General features: G+C 43.5%; 1 protein-coding gene across 1 annotated transcript; it reads left to right on the plus strand.

Annotated features, from left to right (window-relative positions):
* Positions 1 to 638: 638 nt before the first annotated feature.
* On the plus strand, positions 639 to 10,440 carry LOC146584443 (lipase member M-like). The gene is made up of 9 exons (XM_085324833.1): positions 639 to 764; positions 1,810 to 1,924; positions 2,789 to 2,987; positions 3,748 to 3,857; positions 5,419 to 5,555; positions 6,540 to 6,680; positions 7,606 to 7,677; positions 9,080 to 9,148; positions 10,207 to 10,440. Exons 1-9 carry the CDS (start codon positions 639 to 641, stop codon positions 10,438 to 10,440), a joined length of 1,203 nt encoding a protein of 400 aa, XP_085180959.1.
* Positions 10,441 to 13,779: the final 3,339 nt, after the last annotated feature.

Raw genomic sequence — 13,779 nt, forward strand, 5'->3', positions numbered from 1 at the left:
TAAGAACAGTTAAGTGCAAAGGGGCTTTTCCAGTTATGCCACAGTCCTGAGCTCCAGGGATCAATCCTCTTCGTACAGTTCTTCACACTGGAAGCAAAAATCCTATCCTGCCTACCTGTAGCTGCTTGGAGGCAAGGAAGGTTGTCCTGCACTGAGCGTGTTCAACATGGCAGTACTTCTCTTCCCTTCCAAACAGCTTTAGCTGGGAGTCCCACATCCAGGACCTCTCTAGGACATGCTACCTGCTCTTCCCTTTTCTAGGAAGTCTTTCAGACAAAATTTGCACGCTGACAAAAATGCCGGGGAGGCACACAGGGAGCAGTGTTCCCGCTCTGATAAACTAGGTTCTAGGGGAAGAAAATAAATAAACAAAGACTAAAGCCTTGAAGGAAGTCTACCATAGGTCGAGTCATCGTACACTTGTGCTAGATAGACGTTGCTCTACAATTTCTGCTCTGAAAAAATCTGTTCAGAAATTTCTGGTCACTTCAAGTACCTGTTTCTGTCAGACCCTGAGGGAAACACATCCTGGGGGCCTTCAGGAGACTCCCCACTTAGTGCTCTTGAATTGCACAGAAAGACCCCTTTTCTAAGGCAGGGAAAACACACGTGCATGTGCTCTTTCACACAGCCCCGAGATGTGGTGCCTCCTTATGCTGCTGTGCGTCCAAGGAATTGCCTTTTCAGCAGGATTCCCCTAYACTCTGAACTCAGAGGAAATCCAGAAAAGGAAGCCTCGTAACCCCGAATGCTTCATGAACGTTGTAAGTTGTGTTGCTGCTTGTTTCCCTGCCTACATTTGGAGTGAACCCCATCAGAAGCCTGGGCTATGTTTATAACCGCAAGTTGTCATCACACAGTCACCCTTCCTAGCATGCCTCGACATTCTGGGCTACTGCAGGAAGAGTGGGAGAGTGCAACCACAGCAAGAGGACAGAGTTCCTCCAGCAACGTGACAGGCAGCTCCAGAAATTAGTGAAACTACAGCTTTTTACCTGAACAGTGTGAGCTGCCTGAGAGACCACCACCTTAGCAGTGGAGGCAGCAGCTGCTTTCTTGTCTAAAGGGAAGCAAACCTTTGCTAAAAACTGGAATGTGCTGAAACGCAATTCTGACATTTCTGCTCCGCAGCAGACACAATCAAGGAGCCAATGCAGCTGAATACTGCACTCAGGCCAGCAGGTTAGCCACCCAGTGCAGTTCCAGTTTGGCCCATATGGAGTCAAATACTAGCCAACTAACACCTAAACATGTCTGGCTACCCACCTACACCAAAAAACAGAGGGGCATGTCAACAAGACCCTTCATGAATCTTTCACAAAACCAGTAATGTTTAACTCTCAGACAGTCCACATGCCAGCCTTGCACTACTGTCCCCAAACAGCCCACAGCCACCCTGGCCAGCTTGTTTACCTTCCAAAATAGGACAATGCAGTTCTTGGTATTTCTATTTGAGAGACACAGCATTAAAGACCACATATTAAAGACCACACACAAAACACATCACCCTGCTCTGATTGCTTTTTGCAGTCTTCCCAGGAGGGAGGAGCATGGGCAAAACTGTGCTGTGCTGTCCTGGGGGAATCTTTTCGGGGACCCTTCTCACCAGCACAAGGTGCAGCAGAAGACAATAAGTTCCGTGGTACCACATTTGCCCTCCTGGCCCTTCCTCAGCTCCTCCACAATTGAGTAACRTCTTGGCTAGTTTCGCGTTCTGGCACAGAGGCCGCCTCCAAACAGACACCTCCTTCTCCACCCACCTCTGCACTGTCAAAGTTTGTAACAAAGTTCTCCTTTGGCTTCCTACAGAGTGAAATTATCAGACATCATGGGTACCCCAGTGAGGAGTACGAAGTTACGACTGAGGATGGATACATTCTTCGTGTTTTCAGAATTCCTGGTGGGAGGAACAGTCGGAATACAGGTGTGTCAGTTACAGCACATAAGGAAGGTCTAGGAGCCAGCTCTTACATGGGCACCCATCTTTCTTTCACCTTTCCACGTGCAATGGCGTGTTCCACGTTTCAGTTGCAGCAAAAGTGCCTGGTCAGGAATCTGGGCTGAAATCTGAACCAAACTCAAGTCTGCACATTCAGTGTCTCTGTTTAGATTTCAAATTCTTATGACTGTTTTCCATAATTCCATTTCTTTCCTATTATAGAAGGTATAATTGCTGGCAGTCTGGAAAGTGTTCTTGTCTTTAGCCTCCTAAACAACGCAGATTTTTAAAAACGGCTTTTTTGTTATGCTGAATGAGAGAGTTCCTGCCAATGTCTCTGACTGAACATTGAAATAGAGATTTCTTGCCTTATGAGGGATAGAAAACATACTGTTAAGGAATCTGAGTATTCTGAATCACCCCATTGGTGACAGATTCTTGATATAATGAAAATTTGTACCAGGAATTCAAGGCTGCAAATCCTGGATACTGATACTTTGTTTGCTGCTCTTCCTTTTTTTGTCTTGGTAAGCTTATTCTATCTTCAGTCTTTCACCTCTACCGATTGGTGGTAGAAACCAAGAGATCTCTAGGTTGGTTTCTCAGTGCAGAAGGACGTGGGGACTGGCCAATTCAAAACATTCTTCATTTGGTAGTACTCACATGAAACAATGAGATTGCGTGCGTGGAACCCAATCTTCCAGGCATCTTAGCCCCAAAACCCACGGTCAACATCCATAAGCTTACTGAAGGAAGGGTTAAAAAATCCTCCCAAACCAAACTCTGCACCCCAGTTTTAACTAAAAATAACCTATTTCTACAGGATAAGTGCACTCTTTTCTTTTTCAGGGAAAAAGACTGTAGTCTTTCTACACCACGGTATTGTAGGAGATTCTATTCACTGGATTTCTAATCTGCCCAACAACAGCCTGGCATTTATCCTAGCAGATGCTGGCTATGACGTCTGGATGGGAAACAGCCGAGGGAACACTTGGTCTTTAAAACACAAAACCCTTAGACTGTGCCAGAAAGAGTTCTGGCAGTTCAGGTATTCTGTGGAGTTACTGACTTCTGTGCAATTATTGACGAAAGCAACTTTCAGGGGACTAGCAAGCTTGGGGAATTAATATTGGGGTGTAGAACCCTTCCTCTTCAGGCTACTCGTTTTCATATTACCTGATTTCAAGTGGAACATACAACATTCAAGGGGACTGAAGCAAATCACCTCCCTGGATGCAGCCACTCAGGCCGTATCACAAGGGTCAGGGGGAAGGGCTTGGCTGGGTTATCTGGACAGCTTCTTCTGGAGCCAGTACACACAGAAGTAAAGCTGGAAACACTCTAGTCACCCACCACCTTTGTCCATACACAGCGCTGGATTCTTTGGGTGAAACACCTCCAAAGTTGGGAGGCATCTGTAATCTTTGTCTCCCACCAAAATCCATCACCCCAGTGCAGACAGGAGAGCAGGCTGTTCAGCTTGGTATAGAAATCTGTGATCTCTCACAGCTGAACTCAACCAAGAGAGAAATAATTAAACTGAGAAATAAATGACTAAATCTACTTCCCCAAGGGCCACAGCTAACAGACAAAACTGGTACTTCCTCAGCAGAGAGCCCAGGCAGACTGCTAGCACAGCTGCATGCCTCTATCCCTTTCCCCACTCACAACAAAGAATCCAGATGGAGTGTGTATTCTCATCTTTGAATGGTTTCTGCTCAGTGCTATGAAGAAAATCAGCATTCAGAAATTCATGCTGTGATAGCCAACCTTTCCATTTATCACGTTTTTGTGTTTTTCCCCTGTAGCTTTGATGAGATAGGTAAATACGATCTTCCAGCAGAGCTGTACTTCACCATGAATAAAACTGGACAGAAGCAAATATATTACGTTGGCCACTCAGAGGCTTCAACGGCAGGTAATGTTAGGACTACATGAGTACAAAACAATTAATGTCACAACCTGATTGCAATACACCTCCTTCTGTCAGGTGTCTTTCTCTTAGAAGTTATTAAAGGGAGAAGTAGAGAAGTTCTTTCTGACCTGACATTTGCAAAATACGGGAAACTTTTCTAAAACTGTTCTGTTTATCTGAAACACRGAAATAAAAGAGAAGATCCAGAAATGCTTCTAACTTCTGTAAGTAAGGATTACGAATACATAAAAGCTATTATTTACCAAGCATCCTGTACTACAGTTTGCCAAGTATCCTTATTACAGTCTAGCCATTTACTTCTATTTTATCATAGTTTTGCAGCTTTGGATATTTTTCTTAAAGTTTCGGCAACAGTAAGCTTTTAGGAAGCTCAGTTTTTAAGACAGATATACCTAATCCTCATAGAGTAGATGTAAATACTAAAAACGGTAGTCCATAAAACAGTTCAAAAACAGTCATAAACTGTTAGAAGAAAAAGAAAGAAAGAACCTAATTGTTACTAAGTCTCATGACTTAATCTCAGTTAAAACATAACTGATGAATGACTATAACTGGCCACACTACTGTATAAAAACAAACTATCAGACACCGGAAAAGAGAAAAGAAACATCAATACTAAAAACTTCCCTGCTATTAGCACCTATGTACCAGCATCAACTCACTTATGAATGCAACCTACTTACATTTAGCATCAGTTGACAGTTCCTGATGTTTCTGGTTTATGCCTAAGATCCCTGAATGGGTACTGGTTTTATCCAATGGGCCATGGTATGCTATATCCATTTAACAACACTAAAATCAGACTAGAGAAGAAAATGGGGGGAAGTAACATGGGGCCATATGCTTAGACTATTATTTTCCTTTCCACTCATAAAGGTCGTCTGGCAAAACAAACAATGTAGGCAAAGACATAATCCTCTTTGTTTTTAGGTACCTGAGTTTTAGAAAATCAGTTAAAATTGTCACCAAATCCATCAGTGGAGAAATCTGGATGTATTCAGGAAGCAGGATGAGATGCATCCTCTCTAGTCTCTCTTCCCTTCTTCCCCAAATTCTTCCTTTATTTGTGCGTTCACTCACCCTTCTAAGTTTGCACTTACTTACAAGTCAAACACTTGTTCTTAACCTCTCAGCCTTCAGATAATTATTGTACTACTGCATGCCAGCATGAATATATAGTCTTTTAGAGACTACCAACTGAAAAACTCTATTTTATTAGAGTTTTGGGAACTTTAGAAGGAACCTGAATTAAGAAAATCCGATTAATATATCTTTTCCTGAAAAATGGCCTTAACACAAAATTGTCAGTTCTGAGAAAGTGAAAGTCTAGACATACTCTAATAAAGCTGCATCTTTAGAATGAACTCAGCTTCCCAAGTAAAGTGTCAAGCATCAAACACTTTCTGGTAAAATATGCAGCGCAAACAACAGACAATGAACTGCTAATCTATCTGACTTCTTGTTTGCTGCCTACTGCTTTTTCAATTATTTTGTCTGTGGAAGATCTCTTCACTAACTCAGGTTCTCTCTTCTGTGTTTGCAGGCTTCATAGCATTTTCTACTTATCCTGAGTTGGCTCAAAGGATCAAAGTGTTCTTTGCTTTAGGACCAGTGGTCACAATTACACATGCTTCCAGTGCTCTGATAATACTTACACGAATTCCTCAACCACTTCTCAGGGTATGCTATTCTTCCTTCTAAAGGACCTAATTGTCTGCTTTGTCTCTACTGGATTCACTCAACTTGAGCTGATTTTTAAGAAGGTGATGAGTTAAGACTGAGTTTAACATATCAGAGTGCTAATAGTGCTCGTACATGTTAGCTTCCACAGAGATAAATTTCAAGGGTTGACATAATCTCTCTTTTTGGAATTTCATTACAGTAAAAGAAATACTTTTGCCATCATTTATTTACATCAAGTATTTCTGGAGGAAACTCACAAATACCAGGATAATTGAGTCTACATACTCTACTAAACCTAGCCTTAAGCACTAGTAGAAAACTGCAAATAAGACATTTAACATTCCAAATTCATTAGACAGATCATGTCATCCTTGCAGTTCCTTTATGCTTGTGAAATAATTACTCAAGGTTTAGTAACAAGGAAGCTCTTAAAGAGAGGTACCTATTTCACACTAGAACTGACCAATTTAATACATTTTTCTGGAAATGGTAGAAATCCTGCAATCTCCACTTTTATGCCAAATTGCAGGAGCGTGCACTCTTTGTCTCCCTGTACCCACTCTATCCCTGTATCTTTCTGTACCCACTATGTGGCTATAGGGTGTCTGACTCCACACCCTTCTCATTTGCCTGCTCCCTCTTGGTTTAGTCTCAATATTCAGAGTACAGCTTTGTGCACCCACCTGGAAGACTTACTGGGGCAAAGAGAGACTCCTTATATTTTGCAGCCACGACTGCAGTCAGCTACCCTCTCTTACTGCGGTCACTGCAGTAGAAACAGAAGGATAGCTTCCTCCATGACTCAAGTCCAGGCAGGAAGAACACATGGTGTGCTCCTGGGAAGAAAATACTTTACGGCGTAGTGGAGGGCAAGAGGTTTCAGCAATCTGAGTTAAGAGACTAGGCCATTAGGCAAGAGGTTTTGTGCATTACATGATTCTGTAACAAGAAAAAAAATGTTTTGTACTTTTCCCTCCTCAGTTAACACTTGGCTGCAAAGGAATCTTTCACAAGAATGAACTGCTGAAAAGGCCTCTGATATTTATTTGTAGATATTGGGGAAAAGCCTGTGGAAGTATCCTCTCTTACATAGCTGGGGGCAGGACAGGAAATCTGAACACGGTAAGCATGTCCAAGAGCATCTTAATACCAATAAAGCTAAAGTAACTTTGACAGAAAATAATGTTTCTGCCCTGTATCTAGACAGTTGCAGAGCTAAGACTTCAGCTGATGATGAGATTAACCAACTCAAATCACACATGGAAGAAACCTGAATTCAATCAGGTTTTATCTTGCACTAAGGACCTTTGCTGTCCCCTTTTCTGAGGGCAAAACCAAAGAATTGTTAGACAAATATCAAATCCTTTTTAAAAGGACAAATAGATGATAGAGAAGTATCTTGTTTCTTTTGTATCGTTCATATTTTCCTTCCTAAYGAAGACATCCACATCCCCAGAACGTAAGAGATTGTTTCTTTCTCCTTCCTACATGTCAAAACTTTTCAGGCCAAAACTGAGTCCCAAGACTTCTCTCAACAGCAAGATATCATCATTTTGCTCTGGCTGCTATCTTTTTTTCCCCCATCGAGTTCTTCCACATCTCTGTTCTCTACTGCCTTTTGCTCTCTCACACTCAGATTGTATAAAAAATCCTCTCAAAAAATCCCCCCAACACATATAGTCTCATTACGCCCATCACACAATCTATTCACAATCCTCTTGTACTGATTAAGCACAGCATTGCTTAGAGGCATCAGACAAACTGTAAAAAATAGGAAAAGCCTTCCTACATACTCCCCAAATGCTATTTTCCATATGACTAAGCACTAATGTGGGACTATTTCAAAAGCATAAAACTCTACCTATTAATTCCTACTGTAAAATCATGTATTTTATGAATCTCTCCTCAGCCTTCTGTTTGCGATTTCAAGAATATCCTGTAAAAAAAAATTTTTTTTACATAGCAGTACATTACTGAGGTCCTTCACAGTTTTATTCTGTCATAACACTGGATCTCTGCATTTTTAGCATTTCTGCTTTCTCCTCAGAGTCAAATAGATGTGTATGTAGCACATTACCCGGCTGGGACRTCAGTTCAGAACATCATTCATTGGCATCAGGTATAACTATGTACTGATGTATAAACTGACTCTATTGCTTTCCACTCAACTGGCAGACTAGAGGGAAGTCCAGAGATGGTGGGTCTGGGAATCTGCCCAAAATATCTTCTCACATACTGCCATGAGCACCTGCCACGGAGGGAGTGCTGTCTACCTCTGGGCAGGGCAGTTGCCTGAACCGTCCTTTTGGTATCAGGCAATGACATTTCCCTGTGGCACACCAGGCCTCTGCACGCTAGCCTCTAGTGACTTCCAGCCTTCAACTTTATTGCTGAAGACATTTGCCTTGAAAAGCCACAAAGGAACTCGAGTACAGCGTAGGCACTTGGYGGGCACTATAGTGGAAACTTGGGCAGCCAGGCGGTAAGCCAGAGGAGGGAAGTGATCCAGGTTAAAGCTTTCCCCTAAATGACTAATTGCAGCCTGCATCAGCTCCCACAGTCAGTTAAACACGCAAATGCTTCCACTGGCATAATGAGGAAGTGGGGAACTGCACCTTCTGCTGTCACTTTACATCACTCTCAGGTCTGAGCTTGTTCTGCCTATGCTCTGAACCACACCACCCCAACAAAAAATCCCTGCACTCACAGCCTCAGAACCCAAAGCCAGCAAATGGAGACAAACCAGCAGATTTCTAGCAYATCCTCGATTACTCAAAGCCTTGAAGTCAATSCATATAACCCAAGCCAGACACTGTAGGGATAACTCAAGAACAGTTTCATGATGTTCTCTTACCCTAAATTACACAGACAGCTACTCACAAATCAAACTACTTATCTGGTTTGGATAAAAGCAACAACCACCACCACTTACCTCTTAGCAGGACAGATTCCAACTTTTYTGGACAACACAGATTCAAGAAGACTACCCTTTAGTGACAGGCTAATCACACCCCACCTCTGACAGCCAAACTCCTGCAAGAAGTATGGAATCTCTGGAAATGTTACCACTACTATGGGTAGACCAGACACAACTGACAGCCAAGAGAGAAGACGCATGAAGAGAGAGCACACAGTACACTAGACTAGTAATAGCCCCAACAACTCCACACATTCAGGTCATCTTTCCAAAGGGAAACTTGAACATAGCCATAGGTGAAGACAGCAATCCCAAGTTTACTCAACTAAGTCAAGTAACATTTTAATAAGCAAACATGCCAAAGGTGACGTCTGAGGATCAGGAGAGAAAGTTAGAAAGGAGAAAAGCAATAAAGCCATTCAGCCTATGGCCCATACTCATTACTTACGGAAACCACCAACCAGACAGGGGAAGAGGTACGAGTCAGTCACAGTCCATGTCCGGGCAGCGCGTTATATATCTCAGGGAGGAAACTGGCCCCTGAACTCTGCTTCTCAGTCTGTTAACACTTCCATTGTATCTGTTCGTGTTGCAATATTAACAGCTAATGCATGCAGACCGATTTCAAGCTTATGACTATGGTGCTAAGGAAAACATGAAGAAATACAACCAGGTAAGACAATATGGCTYTCTTGAGAACTCATCCTTGGGTTCTGGCTAAGAATAGAAACCAACCAAGAATGGAAACCCTCAGATTTTAGGACCTGTGACCTCATCTGCTACTGAGACAAAGAGAGAGTGGTCTGAGATAATCTTTCACTTGAACCTAATACTCACAGGTGTAAAAGCTTATTCACAGGCAAAGCATAGGGAGTTCCTTGTAGACAGCAAACAAAAGTTGATTTTCATCAATTTTCTCTTCCTCACTGACGCGAGCATGTGTCCCGTGTCACGACAATTTACCCGCCGTTCCCAAAAGGCAAGACCCACACTCAAGTCCCGGGACTGGAGGACTACAGAGTGGTAACTCCTCCCAAAAAATCCTCAAGGTCTGCCTTTCAGTTAAGGGAGGAAATGGATCTCTTACCTAAGCTATGAGGAGCTCTCCGATCAGCTGACAATCGTTTGATTCTTACTCTGCACATTTGACTTGCAGCACCCTGTCTGAATCAGGGCACATGACTTTTCAGGGGCAGAAAAGCTCCAAAGACATATCCAACAGTTCCACACGTGTCCACGATCCCTCAAGCTGTCTTATGGCACATTATACATGGCCAAAGTATTTCTTGCTTCTTGCTACTTACATCCCAGCATAACAGCTAAGACTTTCAGTTTCACTCCTATACCCTCAGCCAAACCCGAAGAGCATCCCAGCCTAGGTGGGGAGGGGACACACATAAGCAACAGYTCTGCAGTCCCTGCTCAGTGAACACAAATACTGCTCTCTCCAGAGCCCCACCTCTCAAGGGCATGAGCAGGACTCCTACTGCGGGACAATGTGTATCCATGCACTGCGGAGAGGCCGAGGAATAGGACAGATCGCTGCTCCTCACAGTAGACAAGGAACGGAGTAGGGAGAAATAAACACCGAGAGGGCAGGCTTGGTCCTGACTGTTTTACTGTGGTGAGGGAGGGAGGGAAGCAAAGAGATGCTTGCATAGAACCTTTCTGCTAAGAAAAGTTTCTGGAAGAGTAACAGCATTCACTTCAAGTCTCCTCCCCTCCTTCCAGTCTACTCCTCCTGTATACGAGATAGAGAAGATGAACACAGCMGTTGCTCTTTGGAGCGGTGGGCGCGACAAGTTTGCAGATCCAAAAGACATGGCAAAGCTACTTCCTCGGATCACTAATCTCATTTACCATGAGGATCTTCCTGACTGGGGACACCTAGATTTCATCTGGGGCCTTGATGCAACTAAGAAAATGTACTGGAAAATCCTTGAACTAATAAGAAAAAATCCTTAAAGCTTCTCAGAAGCAACTCGTCCTCCAGTAAAAGCCCTCAAAGACTTCTGTTTGGTAGTAAGGGTAACTTCCAGGGAAGGGGTAAATAMACAGATACACAAAATGGATATAAGGGTTTTCTGCACTCGTTTGTATTTTCTTGCATTTCTAATAGCTTTAGGTTTTCCACAGTGGTATTTAGATGGCTGAAGTCTACCTGAGGTAGCTGAGGTCCATAGGGATTACTACTAAAAATACAAGCATATTRGAAGGTACACTTCACACACCACTTACTTTGGGATATATCAACTGCTATAACCGATTTTGCTRTAACTAAACTTTGTCTTCCTGTGTATATCAATACCACATATTCTATCCAAGACAGAGGTATTATCGCATGAAAATACTCAATGGGATTTGCTTATTTCTCTCTTGCAGTACTATCGATCTTTGTTTAGATTAAATCACCTATCCTCTTTAAAGTGCTTGGCCTGTTTTTCTTTCCCCACATTTACCAACAGTGGCAAGACAGATTCAAGAGACCTGCTGTCAGAAGATGACTCAGGCACACAAGCAGACACTASTTGGCTTCCAATGACTCAAATGCCAAGGAATCTGACCTAAGAAAACTTATGTCATAGGGGAATCACCAGACTGATGGACAGATGCAGATACTCTCTTGTCTCTCATACCCACACACCTACTAACCGTTTGTTCATGCATTTTCACTTAAACCCTCTTACTAGAGAGATTACAAATGTCTTCATATTCACAACCTGGCAATTGAGRATTGAGGAGATGCAGCCCCATCAGGTAGCCAGTGCACCAAGCAATACATCCATCTCAAGAAATATTCTTGGCATTGGCAGTTGCTGCAAGTTCTTCCTGCTTCTCAATTCACCATGCTAGTGCATCCTCTCTGCTCCCTTGCAAGATGATCCAGGAGGTGAAAGATCACATTAAAGCACTTGTCATTACAAGCAAAGACAGAGTAGCTCAGGTACTGTGGGTATTTCTGGGTGGAAGCACAAACCTAGATTCCTTAATCAAGACTCCTGTCAAATGGAACCCATTCATTCATCATCTGGCAGACGGGTATCAATATCTAGGCAAAATATATTCATCTCATACAATTTAGAAAATATATGCTAAGAAGATCACAAACCTTGTCTAACAACCTGTGGTATCAGTGGGAATCGATCTCACAATCCCTGGAGCTGTCGGTAGTTCCAGACCCAGACCAGAAAATGGCTCCTCTCACCTAMACCACGTTATTTATGACTTCCCAGTGGCCTGACCACCCCAAAGAACTCAGAACAGACCTAGCCTTACTCCTCAGTGTAGCAGCAGAGATGTTGCATAGGCACATAAAATGATACCTCCAATACAAATGAGAGCTTTAGGTCTGAAGGGAGGGGAAGCTAAAGAAAGAATTCTAGCTCAGGCAAAGAGGAACCAAGTGCCTCCTTCAACCATCCAGCAGTGAAGCCCTCCACCTCCGCTCTTACATTTCTGCAGCACCACCTAACATTCAGACAAGCTGCACTCTATGAACCTAACAGCATGACACTGCACAAAATGTATGAAGAAAGGGACAGAAAACAAAGGATCACAACACCAAACTCCTTCCGCCCTCACTAGCGGTGCCTTTTCCATACCACAAAATCAGTGATAATCATGAACTAATCAAGCTTCTCAGGCCACATTGCCCCACCAGGCTGAAGCAAGCAAAGGACAGACACTGGAGACTGGTTCTGGGAGATGGAAGTATGGGAATCTGGATGTTCCTCAGATGAGCACTCCGCTCAGCTTGGAAGCGGCCACCACAGGGCACTCAAGTACATCAACTTCAAACCACTCCAGGGAATTCTGCTGAGCCTTGCAAGATAAAACAACTGCAGACACAATATCCTGAAAGAGCCAGAGAAAAGCATTCAGGTCAGTGAACGATATCACTCAGAAAAGAAACATGCAGCATCTTCCACACTGAACACTAGAAGGTGCCATGATTGCAGAGAACTGATATTTCAGCCTAACATCACCTCTGACACAACTGAGATTTTCAAAAGGTTACCAAATTCTCTCACACAAAACAAAATCTATTTCCAAAGACCCTTCAGACAGGCTCCCTACTTACCAATACAGTTCCCTACAAACAAATGTCTTGTTCCTATTAACATCCATCAGGAATGCAATCCTAGAATGATCAGCAAGTACAACATCCCCCCACTCCTTATGCTTCCCCCGGAAGACTGTTGGCTAACCAGACTACATCCTTGTAACACTGCAAGGCTCCCTTGCACCTCTGCTTCYTCTCTGAGATTAACTGAACACACCTGAACAGCACCACTGAGCACAAAGAAAATCTCCATCACAACATACATGGGAGCCTGTATTTTCAAGAAGATGGGCTCATACTTCAGGATCTTCATCAAAAAACATCAGCCAAAGAAACTTTGTAGTATGCAGAAAGTACGTATTACAATGCACTCAGGCACTGCAGTCACACTGGCTTGGTCCTCTATAACACYGCACACCTGGACACCTGATGGATGAGCCAGGCCATCCACATTTCCAACACTGTGGCCACTGGATGAAGACCTTATTATCCCTATTGTGCTGGGACGTGAGTAGAAAGAAAGTAATACTTAGGCCTTCCAAGGGGGTTAGGCATACAAACACTTCTGTGGATCTGACTCATCTTGATTCCCAGCAGAGATCCTGGGAAAAACCTAGGCTGCAACCCCTGACTCTGTTGCCTTGGGAGGAGAAGACAACCTTTGGGAAGGAGGGTATGTGGACAGTTTCCATTTCCTACCTAATCCACCCAGTCATAGCTTTTACCACCATCATCACCATCATCATTCTGCTCTCATGTTTCCTCCCTCTCCAGTACTTCATCTGGCTCCTGCTTGTGCAGATCCCACAGCAGAAACTGACTCTATGCAGGAAGCAACATGGCAAGGCTATTCACGTTCACAGACTAAAACACAGGAGTGGAAGAATCAGACTTACTGATCTCCCTGTTTCTTCACATGCTGATAAAACCTCCGTCTAGAACACCAGGCACACACCCCTCTTTTACCGCAGTATGTATCAGTAGCCTTGTTCCAGCATCAGCTCTGCAACCCTGCAGACCTTTCTAGCAATATCAGCATCCTGGTAGGAATCCTGAAGTAGGAGAGGCCAAAGAGAACTGCACTAGGGTGCAGCAGCACGCCATGCAAGGCCTGCACTGTATTTCTTCTCCCCCTTGCCCTTCCCCAACTGTCCCATCCAGACTCCTCGCATGTACTAGTCCAGAGGGAAAGTCCCTTCCTCTCCAGGGAGCCTTCTTGCCACCTACCACAGTTAAAGACT

The sequence above is a fragment of the Rhea americana genome, unplaced genomic scaffold (assembly GCF_003343005.1).
Source record: "Rhea americana isolate MKP2758 unplaced genomic scaffold, rheAme1 scaffold_93, whole genome shotgun sequence".
NCBI classification, from domain to species: Eukaryota; Metazoa; Chordata; class Aves; order Rheiformes; family Rheidae; genus Rhea; species Rhea americana.